This window comes from Panthera uncia, chromosome B4, assembly GCF_023721935.1.
Source record: "Panthera uncia isolate 11264 chromosome B4, Puncia_PCG_1.0, whole genome shotgun sequence".
Taxonomy (NCBI): Eukaryota; Metazoa; Chordata; class Mammalia; order Carnivora; family Felidae; genus Panthera; species Panthera uncia.
The window spans coordinates 128,207,037-128,221,877 of NC_064809.1; the positions used below are offsets into that span (position 1 = coordinate 128,207,037).

The 14,841-nt window shown below is 54.2% G+C and overlaps 1 protein-coding gene across 2 annotated transcripts; it reads right to left on the bottom strand.

Moving 5' to 3' along the window:
* Positions 1–1,901: 1,901 nt before the first annotated feature.
* Positions 1,902–12,634, bottom strand: ANKRD54 (ankyrin repeat domain 54). 2 transcript variants are annotated; one of them, XM_049626327.1, is made up of 8 exons: positions 12,207–12,634; positions 11,201–11,248; positions 6,147–6,245; positions 4,496–4,567; positions 3,970–4,017; positions 3,770–3,894; positions 3,428–3,535; positions 1,902–3,056 (listed from the first exon to the last, which is right to left on the bottom strand). In XM_049626327.1, exons 1-8 carry the CDS (start codon positions 12,529–12,531, stop codon positions 2,982–2,984), a joined length of 900 nt encoding a protein of 299 aa, XP_049482284.1. In that variant the 5' UTR covers positions 12,532–12,634; the 3' UTR covers positions 1,902–2,981. The 2 variants fall into 2 exon arrangements, with proteins under 2 accessions (XP_049482284.1, XP_049482285.1); XM_049626328.1 differs by having other exon boundaries at positions 6,147–6,240; positions 12,207–12,295.
* Between the last annotated feature and the right edge of the window lie 2,207 nt (positions 12,635–14,841).

Consider the following 14,841-nt stretch of genomic DNA (forward strand, 5'->3'; position numbering starts at 1 on the left):
AAGTCCCAGAACCCTCCACCCTCTCAGCTCTGCCAGTGCAAAGCAGGCTGCCCTGGGAGATGGCTGGTCTCAGAAGTACCTAGGTACCCGAGTACCTAGGATGCCCTTGGCAGGGCTCCTACCCCTTTGCTCCCTAAGTTCTTTTTTTAAATTCTTTTTTAATTTTTAAGTGTTTATTGTATGTATTTATTTTTATAATTTTTTTGTTTATTATTTTTGAGAGAGAGAGAGAGAGAGAGAGAGAGAGAGACAGAGTGCCAGCAGGGGAGGGGTAGAGAGAGAAGGAGACACAGAATCGGAAGCAGGCTCCAGGCTCCTTCCTAGCTGTCAGCGCAGAGCCCAGCAGGAGGCACCAACCTATTAACCTCGAGATCGTGACCTGAGGCGAAGCGGCACACTTGACCCGCGGAGCCACCCAGGCGTCCCTGCTCCCGAAGTTCTGTAGCAAGGGTCCCTAACTTTTTCTGAGTGTGGACCCTGCTGCGAATGAAAGCTATGGCCACTTTTATCGGAAACACACATGCACACCCTTCACACAAAATCTTGCACAGTTTCTGGGGGTTCGTGCCTCTCCGAGAGCCCATTTATTGAACCCCTTAGCCCTGAAGCTGAGAAACAGCTTCAACTCTCTCCACGGTGATCGCCCCAGGGGTAGGGTGTGGTATGGAGGCCCAGAGGGGCGGGTCCCAAGAGAATGGGCCCACTGAGTTTGAGGTCCATGCCCTCCCACCCCTGCGTCCCCTTTTGCCTTGACCCTCTCCTGCCCAGCCCCACCCCCGGGGTCATGGGCCAAGGGGCTCGTGTGTAGGCACCAGCCCCAGCAGAGGGGCGAAGTCAAACGTGCTCCTGGACCTGAGTGGGCAGAAAAGCCCCCCACCCTTGTACTTCTCGCACTCCCCTCTCCTCACTCCGCCCCTCACTCCTTGCCTTTCACAGCGCGCCCCTCCCCTCAGCACTAAAGTTCCCCTCAGCACTGCCCTTCCCCACGGCGCCCCGCCCCTCGGCGCGCCCCTCCCGTCGGCACCGCCCTCCCTCACGGCGCCCCTCCCCTCAGCACCGCCCACCCCCACGGCGCCCCGCCCCTCGGCACCTCCCTCCCTCCCGGCTCCCCTCCCCTCGGCACCTCCCTCCCTCCCGGCGCCCCGCCCCTCCGCGCGCCCCTCCCCCTCAGCACCGCCCCCCTCCCCCCGGCACCCCTCCCCTCAGCGCACCCCTCCCTCACGGGGCTCCTCCTCTCAGCGCGCTCCTCCCCTCCCTCAGCCACGTAGACAGGCAGTCCGTTTACTCCGCGGCAGCAGCTTGAGCTCCGGGGAAACTCGTTTGCTTCTTCGGCCCCTCGCTCTCCCCAGTCTCGGGCCTAGCACGCTTTCCCTTCCCCACCCCTGCCGTCCTGGTGGGGCTTCTCCTCTCACAGGGTCCTGAGGGCGGCCCCCAGCCGGTATCTCCTACCCACACAGATCTTTTCTCTTCGGGGCCTGGGGAGCACCTGGGCTCCGCGGGTTCAATTCTGATGTGATCAAGCTGGGCTTTGGGGGACAAGCTCCCTTCTGAAAAGTAGCCAGGGCCCCGATGAGGTGAGAGGGCAAGCGGGGCAGAGCCAGGGTGGACGTGGATGGTGACGGGAGTGGGGGGCGGGGGGGAGTCTGTCTTTACTCCGCAGTCAGCGCCTTGGAGAGGGCCAGGCGGTGCCTCCCCCCCCCACACCCCGCGTCCCCCCTCTTGTGGCGGACCCCTGCCGTGAGGCGCCCTGCCTTCGGCGGCGTGTCCACTGCCCACAACGCGGGCAGAGTCTGCTCCCGCAGGGGCAGGAGTGGGGTACCTCCCTTACAGTGAGTCCTGCGCCTCCTCGAGTGCCTCAGTCTCCCGAGGCTGCAGCCACAGAGAGACGTCCACAAACTTGGTGGCTTAAAACAACACACATTTATTCTCTTACAGTTCTGGCGGTCAGAATTCTCAAGTCAGACTCACTGGGCTAAGGTCAAAGTGTCAGTAGGGCTGGTTCCCTCAGGGAGATCTGAGGGGAGAGAATCTCATTTCCTTGCCTTTTCTCGCTTCCGTGGGCGCCTGCGTTCCTCAGCTCTGACCCCTTCCCGCTGTGTCTCCTCCGCACTCTCTGACCTGCTTTCCTGTCACCCGGGTCCCTGCGATTGCATCAAGCCCACCTGGGTAGCCCAGGAGGGTCGCCTTGCCCGAAGACCGTTAATTTAACTATGTCTGCAAAGTCCCTTTTGCCCGATGAAGTCATGTTCACTGGTCCCTGGGGATAAGAACGCGGCCATCTGGGGCGGGGGAGGGGACCTCTATTCAGCCCACGACAACTAGGCTGCAGAAGGGACCACTCCGCCCTGCTGGTATTTCAAAGACTGGGAGAAAAAGGGGGGGCCTTTTCTGCGTTGGGTTCAGCAGGGTCCTTCCAAGCCTTGTATTTCTAAGGTCTGGGCTTCACCAACCCTCCCTTCCAACCGGAGACACTCACTGCAATGTCTCCTTGAAAGTCAGGTGGCAAGCCGAAATCTAACTGCTGGTGAGGGGTTCAGGGCCAGCCAAGAAGCCCCCGAGGGTGCCGGCCTTAAGCCCACACCCCGCTGGCTGTGACAAGCCCACGGCCCGGAAGGGACACAGAGAGGGCCCTGGGGCCTGCCGCGGGGGGCAGGGAGGCCGCGAGACGAGTGAGGCCCGCTAGGACAGCGCGTGTCGGCCGGAGCTCAGGCGTGGCTGCTGTGCTGTGGGAGCGGAGGGGGAAGCTGGGGGCTGTGGTCCCCGCCCACAGAGATGACAGAGACCGTGGCTGGGGGCGGCGCCGAAGTCACGGAGCGTCTGTGAGAGTGCGTCTCTGCCCCGTAGCATCTGGGGGCAAGGCCTCACCAGACACGTGTGTGGCTCCAAAGTCCCAGCTTCGGGCTTTTCCTTTGTGATGAGAGAGCAGCGGGGGCAGGGGGAGGGCAGCGGCGGCAGAGCAGGAAGGCGGGGAGCCTCTCTTGCTACCTCTTCTCCGTGTTCTGCATCTGCAAGCTGAGGGACGTGAAGCTGGCCAGGAGGTCGGTCACCTCATCCACCTGTGGGACAAAACCACGGCTCTGTCACGGGTGCCACGACGGGCCCAGCTGTCTCGGCCCCCGATCTCCACCCTGATGCCCCAGACTCGGGAGGGTAGGCGTTGTCTCCTGGGGCACGTGGTGGCTTCACTGACTGTGGAGCAGCTGTCCCATCGATAGTCCTGGGCTCCAGCTGGTCTCAGACTGTCCCAGAGAGAAGGGCCACAAGTGGTGTCAAAGGACGCAGACAGGGGCTCCGAGGTCCACAGGGGGCTACAGCCCCCCAGCCGCGGCCTCTTTCTACTCTGAACGTCTAGCTGTAGCACAGCAGAGCGGCATCGGCCCCGAGGCTCCCGCCAGGCCCCGGGTCTGGCCCTGCCGCCGCAGCTCACCTGCTCTCTGGTGCTCGTCATCTGCAGGCGGGTGCAGAGGTCGTCCAGCCGTTCCCGCTGCTCGTGCCGCCCCAGGCGCTCCAGGTACTCCCTCAGCATCTGGATGATCTGGAACAAGGGGCCGGGCTGAGTTGCTGGGGGTCTCGCTAGGTGGCAGAGAGAGAGAGCTGCCGCCGCCGCCGCCACCGCGATGCCCAGTGGAGCGGTGGCCGGATGGGATGGGGTCGGTGTGAAGCAACCCAGGCGCCCGGGTGCTGGGGGCAGAGGCGTGCCTGTCTGTGGTCCGGGCGGCACCTGTCCGGCGCTTGTTTGTGCCGTTGGCCCAGCGTGAAGGGCACTCACCTGCTTCACCTCCAGCCGCACAGCCTCCAGGCACTGGGAGTGGCCCTCCTGCAGGATGTTCAGCTTTGACTTGGCCAGGTGCAGGGGCGTGCGGCCAGCTCGGTCCAAGGCATCCACACGGGCCCCTGCGGGAGCAGGCGGAGGTGAGCGCGCCTGGGGTGAGGGCGAGAGAGGAGGGCGAGGGGGCGGGGAGCACGTACCTCCTCGCAGCAGTGTAGTGATGACGGGGACATGGTTGGTGCAGGCCGCTGAGGAAGAAGAACAGGGACCTGAGAGTCCGGGACACCAGGGCTTGGCCCGGTGTGCCAGCTTGGCTGCAGTCGCTGGGACTGTGCCTCCAGGTGTGCCTGCACCAAGGCAGCAACGGGGCGGGTCCAACTCCCTCCCCGTTCAGCTAGGGAGACCGAGGCTTGGGGATGGGACCTGCTGCACCGCGAGCCATAGTGTGGGTCGGCCACGGGGCAGGAACAGGCTTCAGGTCTCACCTTCCCTAGCAGAGCTCTGCTGAGCCATTGAGGTTGCTAAAGCAGCTGTGCTCAGGACCCAGCCAACCGGTGACCCAAGGGGGAGTCCATGAGAGGCAGACTGGGGGGGTGGTGGTGGCCCCGGGGACTCGAGCTCTCCCCAGATGATAGGAGATCCTGCTGGGAACTTACAGGCAGGCCCCCGGGCTCTCCATCAAAGGAGCCTATCTGTGCCGCAGAGAAAGGTGTCCTGGAGGCTTACCCAGGTGCAGCGGTGTGTTCCCCAGCCCATCTCGCTGGTTGGGATCAGCCCCGTGGTCCAGGAGCAGCTGTACTGGAAATAGGAAAACCCACAAGGACTCTAACCGCCACCCCTACCTAGCTAAAGAGGCTTCTTCAAAGTGTGGAATATTGAAAGCAAACACAGTTCTCTAGGTTGTTTCATACATCCGTTCGTTTTTTCGTTCGTTCATTCATTCATCCGCTTACTCACAGGGTTCATGTGCAGGATTCTGAGGGCCAGGAACTACGGATTCTGGGAGAGCCTCCTGGCCCATGCAGGTTTGAAAAGACTGAGATTTTTTTTTTTAATTTTTCAAATTTATTTATTGAGAGAGAGACAGCACGGGCTGGGGAGGAACACAGAGACAGGGACACAGAATCTGACGCGGGCTCCAGGCTCTGAGCTGTCAGCACAGAGCCCGACGCCAGGCTCAGACCCATGAACCATGAGATCATGATCTGAGCCAAAGTCAGACGCTTAACTGACTGAGCTGCTCAGGCACCCAGAAAAGACTGAGATTTTTAAGGGTTAGAGAATGTTCTTCCGGGGCGCCTCAGTTGGTTAAGTGTCCAATCTTGGTTTCGGCTCAGGTCACGATCTCACGGTTCACGTTTTTTGAGCTCAAACCCTGCCTTGGGCTCTGTGCTGATAGCGCGGACCCTGCTTGGGATACTCTCCTGCTTGCTCACTCTCTCTCTCTCAAAAATAAACATTTTAAAAAAAAGATGGGGCGCCTGGGTGGCTCAGTCGTTTGAGTGTCCAACTCCGGCTCGGGTCATGATCTCGCAGTTCGTGGGTTTGAGCCCCGCATCGGGCTCTGTGCTGACGGCCCAGAGCCTGGAGCCTGGTTTGGATTCTATGACTCCCTCTCTCTCTGCCCCTCCCCCACTCACACCCTGTCTCCGACTTCGGCTCAAGTCATGACCTCGTGGCTCATGGGTTTGGGCCCCAGGTCCAGCTCTGTGCTGACAGCTCAGAGCTCAGAGCCTGCTTCGGATTCTTTGTCTCCCTCGCTGTCTGTCCCTCCCCTGCTCGCGTTCTGTCTCTCTCTCTTAAAAATAAATAAACACTAAAAAATTTAAAAAACAAAACAGGAAAACGAACCTATGGTACTCAAGGTCTACGTGGGGCTAAGGAGCAGAAAGGTAGGCTGCCAGGGTGCTGAAAATATTCTTTTCTTTCCTATTTTTTAAAGTAGGCTCTACACCCAACGTGGGGCTCAAACTCACGACCCTGTAGGGCTCAAAGGATCACGACCTTGATCATGTGATCAAGAGTCACGCGCGCTACTCACTGAGCCAGGCAGGCACCCGTGTTAATCTTCTTTAGCTTGATCTGGGTGGTGCATACATACAGAAAGCTCACCGTTCATGAGTTAAACCACATCCAAAAATGACTCTTAAAAGGGGGAGGGAGGGGCTCCCCTGCTGCTGCGCTTGGCGCTGGGTAAATGTTGCCCGAACGTCTTGGAGGCCTGGCCCCAACCACAGAGTCGATCATATTCTTTCCCCTTTCTGGCAGTGCTAGTTCCACAGGCCGAGGGAGTGAGGAGGCCCCCCCCCCCCCGCCAGCACCTCTAGAGAGAGGCTGCTTGCCCAGCTCCCCTCTCCCCTCCCTCCCCGGGACTCACCGATCCGGTCGTTGCCATTGCAGGAGGCAAAGTGCAGAGCTGTGCGGCCCTTGTCATCAGCTGCACAGGGATCTGTGCCATCTTCCAGCAGCTGCTGCACTGACATCGCCAAGACAGAGGGAGGGAGGGCGACAGAGAGGTAGTGTTAGTTACGCTGCAGCCCCCGGGGGTGAACACGGATGTTCAGGGGACCCTGCAGGTAAGGCACCGATTAGCCACGGGAGAGCGAGCTCCTCCTGGATGCCGGCCTTACAGGGAATGTCATGACAAGGGACTCACTCTCCTGAGGGCACAACTGGGAACCCCCGAGTCGGGCTGCTCAAACTACGTCTAGGGTTAGAACATCATAGAAGGATCTTGGCCCTCAGCGTCAGGAGTTCTCGAATCACAGAAATCCCCGGCACACAGACTTTGGCCCCGCATCCATTTGGATACACACCCTTTCCAGTTGGACACAGCAACCCAAGCTGCGGGGCAGCGCTCACTTTGCTCCTGGGAGGTGGCCTTTTAGAGTGAGCGGCCAGAGCACAGGTTTGGAGCCACAAAGACTAAGTCCCAGGCTAAGCTGAGTAACGAAGAAAGGAGTACGTGGCCAACGGCACGGGGCAGTGGAAAGAGTGGGGCTCAGAGCAGGAAGGCCTGAATCTGGGTCCCAGTTCACCGGCAAATGGGAATAATCTCCACCCTGCCGATCTCCAGAGCTGCTGTAATAACGATAATGGATGTGAAATTTCTTCGTTGCAAAGTATGGAGCCATTATAGAATGTGAGGCATTATGTGACACATGTGTGTGTCCAGCTGAAATGGACAAATTGCTGCCAAACATCATTTTAAACTTTTTTTTTTTTAACGTTTATTTATTTTTGAGACAGAGAGAGACAGAGCATGAACGGGGGAGGGGCAGAGAGAGAGGGAGACACAGAATCCGAGACAGGCTCCAGGCTCTGAGCTGTCAGCACAGAGCCCGACGCGGGGCTCGAACTCACGGACTGCGAGATCATGACCTGAGCCGAAGTCGGACGCTTAACCGACCGAGCCACCCAGGCACCCCTACCAAACATCATTTTAGAGCAACTGGCATTTTTAGTCTCTGCCAGCGAACCTCTCAAGGACTCCGGACGAAGCCCGGAATCTCCTCCTCCTCCTTCCCTTCAAGCTCAGGTAGCCACTCCATCATCCGCGGGTCCTCGGTGCCCAGTTCACCTCGCTGCTCTAACCTTCAAACGCTGCGCTGGTTTTGGATACCGTCCCCCTACGCCGAGCACCAGCCTGGCGCCAGGTACCTGACTGCTAAGCCCGGTGACCCCCCCCCCCCCCGCCAGGTATCATGTCCATCTTACAAACCAGGAGAAGCGCCCCACTATGTGATGTGCCCTGGGTACATTCACCCGGCTATCAGGGGGCAAGGCTGCGACACAAGCCCAGACTTCTCTGGTCTCTCCAGAACTTAGACCTCTCCAACTAAATGCATCACCTCAGGTTTTTCTTTTTTTTTGGGGGGGGGGGGAGGTTTATTTTGGAAAGGGGATCACTTTATATTCTTTTTCTTGAATTATATTGTAGGTTTTTTGTTTCGTGCATCTTACTTAATACTGAGGATCGAGACGGGATTTGTGTGGCTCCAGGATCGCTGTTGACTAACTGAATGAAGGTGGTAGGAAAAGGATTAGGAGAGTGGAAGAGAAGTAAGGGCTTCAGGCCATCTCAGTACATTCACCAAAAGACAACCCGCATCAAAGAGATAAGACAAAGCTAAAAGAGTCCATTCTCTTTTGTGATTTGTGCAGGTATGGTCTTTTTGGTTGGTTGGTTGGTTTCTTTCTTTCTCTGGAGAGAGAAAGAGAGGGAGAGAGAGAGAGAGAATGCAAGGGGGGAGGAGGCAGAAGAAGAGGGAGAGGGAGAGGGATTGAGAGAGAGAGAGAGAGAAAGAGAAAGGAAGGGAGTCTCAAGCAGGCTCTACGCTCAGTGGGGAGCCCCATGTGGGGCTCGATTCCATGACCCTAGGATCATGACCTGGACGGAAATCAAGAGTCAGATGCTCAACTAACCAACCGACTGAGCCACGTAGGTGCCCTGGGCAAGTCCAGTCTTTCTGGAGAGCACTACAGCAGTATCTACCAGAAGCCATCAAAATATGCCTATCTTGGGGCGCCTGGGTGGCTCAGTCGGTTAAGCATCCGACTTCGGCTCAGGTCATGATCTCGCAGTCCGTGAGTTCAAGCCCCGCGTCAGGCTCTGTGCGGACAGCTCAGAGCCTGGAGCCTGTTTCAGATTCTGTGTCTCCCTCTCTCTCTGACCCTCCCCCGTTCATGCTGTCTCTCCCTGTCTCAAAAATAAATAAACATTAAAAAGTATATTAAAAAAACAACAAAAAAATATGCATATCTTTTGATGTGATAACCCCATACCTGGGAAATTATCTTAAAAATGAAAAACTGTTGTGCAAATATATGACTAACTAAATAGCCCTTGCTTTGTCCCTCTGAAGGCATGACGGGCATCTTTTAAAAATTGTGGTGGGGCGCCTGGGTGGCTTAGTCGGTTAAGCGTCCGACTTTGGCTCAGGCCATGATCTCGCGGTTCTTGGGTTCAAGCCCCACATCAGGCTTTGCGCCGACGGCACGGAGCCTGCTTTGGATTCTCTGTCTCCCTCTCTCTCCCTCCCTGCTCATGCTCTGTCTCAAAAATAAATAGACATTAAAAAAAAAAGCTTTTGAAAAATTGTGGTTTTGATTGGAGAATGGAATGCTACAGTAATTTTTGGTTTTTACCTTGTAAGCTTAAAAAAAAAAACAAAACAAACAACCCATACAGCCATGTATTCACTCTACAAAGAGGGGGAAAATGACATTTCCATTTTGAGAAAACAAATGGCGACAGAGACCGTGAAAAATTACCCAGCCTACAAAATTGTGTATACAGCACAGTTTGCAAGCCCATAAAGAAAAATTCTCTGCGTAGGACAAAGGATGGGAAGGGACAGTGTCACCAAAATATCAACAGAGATTATTTCCTTTGCTGCTTATGGATGTTTTTCTTGTCTATTTCCCTAAGCTCTCAAATATTTTAACTGTGTATTAATTTTCAGATATGTGAAAATATGTTATTATTTAACAATAGCAGGACATCAATTTTATGCCCACGGTAATTGCTAAACTACAGCAAAAACCCAATAAACATGCAGAGAAGGAAAAGGAAATGCTGACCATAGAGAGAAAAGCAATAAAGAGGCTAATCCTACAGAGTCACCGTCGGAGCCTTGCAAGAGCCTGGTAAACCTAAGAGCCATTTAGATTTGAAGATGAGTGTGTCAGAGACTCTGGAAAATTACAGCATTTCTCTCAGTATAATGAAACCACCAACCATGTGAGTACCTGATTCAAGATGAACTAGACTTTCTGTGGAAGGGAAGCGTAATTCAAATATCCTCTGGCCACACACTAGCGATCTTAAAAAGAGAACACATCATTTTTTCCTTGAAAAGCTATCTGGGCTGCTGCTGAAATATTCCCAAATATTCAAGTTCATGGAAAAGGGGACCAAAGCGAAGAGAGCTGAAAAGGCCTCCAGTTTCCAGGCCTGTTCACTAGGCTACGCCAGGGGTAATGGAACCATTTCAAGGCCCGTGGTTTACAAATTTTTTTTTTAATGTTTTTATTTCTTTTTGAGACAGAGAGAGACAGAGCATGGGCGGGGGAGGGGCAGAGAGAGAGGGAGACACAGAATCCGCAGCGGGCTCCAGGCTCCGAGCTGGCAGCACAGAGAGACAACAGCGTGAGGGTTCCGTCTACTGTCGCTGACCTTGAAGTTAGAGGGAGAAGACTCCAGGCCAAGGGATGTGGGTGGCCCCTATACGTTGAAAAGGCAGAGGGAGACCGAGTTTCCTCTGGAGCCTCCAGAAAGAAATGTAGCCCTGCGGATACCCTGCTTTCAGCACGGTGAGATCTGTGTTGGATTTCTGACCCCCAGAATTGTATGCGAAGGAACTTGGGTTGGGGCGCCTGGGTGGCTCAGTCGACTTCCGCTCAGGTCATGGTCTCACGGTTTCTGAGTTCGACCCCCCCCCCCCCCCCCCCCGTCGGGCTCTGCGCTGGGATCCTCTCTCCCTCACTCTCTGCCCCTCCCCTCCCCAAGTAAAATAACTTTAAAAAAAAAAAAAGGAAATTTGTGTTGTTTTAAATCACTATGTTTGTGGTAATTTGTTGCAGCAGCCGTGGACAACGAACATATAGATAAACTTTGATTTTTTTTCCTCTAGAACTTGCCCTTCTACCTCTGATGCTGCCACTGCCCTGTCGGCCAATGAACGCTGGACAGCAACAATAAAAAACCTGAGTGGTGGGGCCCCTGGGTGGCTCAGTCGGTTAAGCGTCTGACTTCGGCCCAGGTCACGATCTCACAGTTCGTGGGTTCGAGCCCCGCGTCAGGCTCTGTGCTGACAGCGCAGGGCCTGGAGCCTGTGTAGGATTCTGTGTCTCCCTCTCTCTCTGCCCCTCCCCCATTCATGCTCTGTCTCTCTCTGTCTAAAAAATAAATAAACATTAAAAAAACATTTTCTTAATAAAAAAAAAAGAAAAAAAAAACCCGGAGTGGTGTCCTGCTAGGAGCCCCTCCCACTCCCTTCACATGTCAAAGAAACAAGTCTGAGAACCACTGACCCAACTACCGCAAAGCCTCAGCTCTGCTCAGACGGCGGCCCTCCTGGCAGTTAAAGCTGACTGTTCGTTCCCGTTAGCCAGAAATTCTAAAAAGCTCCTACCCTTGTTGCCAGGTGCCAAGGATACAAAAGCAGACCTGGTCCCAACCTCAGGGAGCCCACAGAGTGATGAACGCTAGGACATCGGGAAGTTCAGGGTGACAGGGATGCGTGGGAAGAGGAAGCATGTAAGCCAGACTTGTCTCTTGCAAGTGAATTACAGTTATACAATATACACTATGAGTTTGGTCCAAGGGGTGAGCTGGCATACTGAATTCAAGCACTGTCTTCCCAGGAACCGGTTGCCTCGAGTTTTCTTCCCCTAGCCCAGAGAGCTAGCCCTGCTTTGCACACTCACCTGTTTCCACGTCGTTGGCATTGGCCGAGTCCCTCAGCCTCTTCAGAGCTGTGAAGAGAGTAAGAGAGTTCCAGTTCAAAACAAAACAAGTCATGATGAAGCCGAAAGTGGATGGCTTCCTAGCTAATCCACCATTCACCCACGATAGCATCTAAAGGGACAGAAAGGCACCAGGATACAAGAGACACTACCCTGGGAACAAGGAAAAGACTTGAAATGCGGCACGGCAAACGCGAAAGGCACATTGTGTCGCCAATCCTTCAAGGCCTTTCTTTGGAGACAGCTCCTGGCTCTCCAAGTTACCCACACAATGTAAAAAATACAATGGACATATCAGAGTAGGAGTTTGAGTCTGGCAGACATGGGTTCTCTTTCCAACACGGCCACTTTCTGAAAGGTATGTGACTTGGAGCAAGGCAATCTCTCTGAGCCTCAGTTTCCTCTTCCACATAATGGGAACGGTTTCTGCATCGCTTGGAGTCATTGTGAGAATCAGAAATGATCACATACCGCCCCACAGGCTCTGGCACACAACAAAAGCAGAGTGATCGCCGCAGGTTCATCACCTTCCTCAATTCACCAAACATCCCCGCAAAGCAAGTACTGTACTCACTTTACAGACGAGAAAACTAAGGCTGTTAAAGCTTCTATAGTTCGCCTAAGGCTTAAACGAGGTACAGGGGTCCACACCCGGTCTGTGCGTTTAAACGAGTTGGTAAAACTTGCCTCCCCTCTCCGATACTAAAAGTAGTCTCCAGTGCTCCATTTTATCACCTACTTACTGATAACCGCCTGGAGTCATGAAAAGTTTCCGTTCAGGAATTACCAGGCGCTTAAAGACAGTCTCTTTCACCTTCACGGTCCTTAGCGGCGCTAACATCCTGATTCCTACTGAAAGGAGACTCGCCTCGGGAGGGGTCGCTCGGGGCCCTGGGCTCAGCCGTCCGAGGACCCCGTCCGGAGGGATCGGGGGAGGTCAGGGCCCCGGGGTGTCCGCGCTCCTCACCGTGCACCTCCTTGCCAGTGGGCCCGAGCCGGCGGTGGGGCCTGGCGGCGCGTCTCAGCCGGCCCGCAGGGATCTTACAGCGCAGCTCATCGCGGGGCTCCGCGTCCTGCTGCCACAGGACGTGCAGGTAGCGCAGCGGGGACTGGGCCCCGCCAGACGCCCGGCCGGGGAGGCCCGCGCCGCCGCCCAAAGCAGACCCGAAGTCCGCGAAGGAGAAGAGGCCCTCGGGGCCCGTCAGCGGCTCCGGGGCCACGGCGCACTCCCCATCCGAGCTCGAGCGGCCGGAGCGCGGCTCGTCGTCCGCGCCCCCGGCGGCGGCTGCCATGGCAACGGCTCTGCGCGGGGCCTGGCCGCCGGAGCCTCGTTCCCGACCCACCAACCGACCCGCTTCCTCCGCCCTAAGCCTCGCTGTCAGCGGGCGAGCGGGCGGGTCCGGCCTGCAACCACGGCAACCGAAGGGACGGGGGGGCGGACTCCTGTCGCGAGCAGCCAACCGGGCACGGTCGGGGCAGTAGAATTGGTTTCCGGCAGCGCGATTGACGGACATAACAACCAATCACAAATTTGAACGGCCTACGCCCTCGCCGTACGTCGCCGCCGGAGCCAGTAAAACAGCTAAGTTTAAGACACCCTTATTTTTCCCCCCTCCGTTACCCCCATCGGGTGAGGGAAAGATAACGGGCAGAAGCTTTAACCAATCCCGTTAAGATGATCTGCAACCACTCTCTAAGGAAAATTAAGAAGCCGAACTATGGGGATGCATACGGTTGCATTTCAAAGCAATGAAGTTTAAAAAAAAAAAAAAAAAAAAGGACTTCCTGGTGGGAAGTGCCTAGTGCAAGTAAGAAAATGAGAATGTGTTAAAATTGGGGGCTATTACCGCAAACTGAGGAGTAATAGCTTCAAATGCGAAAGATCCCTTTAGTCTGGGTTCTCTCGTAACCCCGGCGTTGATCACTGATTTACAAAGAATTGTAATTTAACGTAATTGCCCCACAGCGACACTGCAGTCCGAGAGCCAGTCGCTAGGAGCCAGGTAACTCTGTGTTCAGTTTCGGACCCAAGATCAGAGTCGCTGCTCGATGAGATGCTCACAGCCCTGCGGGTGGATGGAGCCGGAAAACACGGACGGGCTCCGCGCGCAGTGAATGAGCTTGGCAACCCCCTCGCACAACCCACTATCCCATAGACACTCCTATAAGGTGGACAAGGAGGACCATCCCTATTTCACAAAGGAGGAGTTGAAGCCAGAGAGACAAGGGACTTGTTTATGGATGCCCAGCTGTCTTTGGACAAGGGCTTTGGTCCAGACAAAAGTTCTTCCTTCTCACTGAAGGTAACCTTTCTCGGACAGTTGAAAAGCACTTTCAGAATTTGTAGTGCTCTCAGAACAACATTGTGAGGTTTCTCATGGTACTGTAATGGAGAAAAATACTGTTTGTTTGCTCTCCTCTGCCCCTTAGCTGATAAGTACATATATGCCAAATCCACTTGTAGCTAGAAGGAAACCTAGAAAAGAGACAAACACTGAACATGTGTCATTTACTAAGTGCTTGAAATATATTGCACCATTTATTTCTCCCCTACAAGAGTCTTAGCAGGTAGGTAATGTTACACCCACTTTGCAGACCAGGAAATTGAAGTCCTGAGATGTTATATGAATTATCCAAGGGTACTGGGTTAGAAAGTTGAAGAACTAGGATTTGGGGCCAGAACAGCCCTCTCTATCACACAGTTTTCTGTAATGAAGAAAAACCTGGCTCCAGAGAGTTTAAGTGACATCTGGGTATTTATATCTCACTCCTGCTGAATGTATCTGGAAATAACTTTACTGTTCATTCCTTCTCTTTTTCCGTGTAATAACCTCCAAGGTAGTCTCCTTCCCTCTAGTCTCTCTTTGTAGAATTCAAGGTGCACATGCTGGCTAACACACAATTCTTTTCTTGCCTGTAGGATCTGCCTACCCACTGAGTTCAGACTAAAGTGCAAACCCTTTATCCTAGCAGACAGCCATTGTCTTCCTCCTACGAGCCTGGTCCTCAAGCAATCTAGTCCACGAAATATGTGTGCACTGTCACAATCTTTTAATCGGAGCAGGATCTCTCCACATTTAGAGGTGATTGTTACTTCTCCTTTTTAAATCAACGTTGTTGAAGTATAAATTACATAGCCCACCCTTCTGTGTGTTTGAAAGCCATTTGTCATTTTGGATTAGAACAATGGGATGTGGGTTGAATGTGGATCCAGTTAGCCATAGCCTCAGGGCTTTACACTTGAACTTGAGCTGTAGTCTCCCATGCTGCCTGGCTCAGCAACTGGCAACACCACATTGTAGCTATTTGACGGACTGACTGGCTGACTGAATGAATAAATGAATGAACATAGATAGTATAGCCCAGTGGTTAAAACCATCAACTCTGGAGCCATGAATATGTGGGGCCATGGCTTTGAGCAGGCGACTTTACCTTTCTGAGCCTCAGTTTCCCACCTATAAAGAGAAGGTAATAGTAGTACCTATAGCATGTGGTCATCACAAGACTAAATGATATAATGTGAGTAAAGCACAGAGCTTGGCACAGAGTTAATGCTCAAAAAATTGGTAGGTATTGCTATTATAATAAATACGGGTAGGATG

Excerpts from the sequence above, each read along its gene's own strand:
- ANKRD54 (XM_049626327.1), bottom strand. The coding sequence starts at position 12,531 with ATGGCAGCCGCCGCCGGGGGCGCGGACGACGAGCCGCGCTCCGGCCGC. Across the intron at positions 6,246-11,200 it reads TGCCAACGACGTGGAAACAG|TGCAGCAGCTGCTGGAAGAT; the intron begins GTGAGTGTGCAA and ends TGGCGATGTCAG. Across the intron at positions 3,536-3,769 it reads TGCGGCTGGAGGTGAAGCAG|ATCATCCAGATGCTGAGGGA; the intron begins GTGAGTGCCCTT and ends CCCTTGTTCCAG.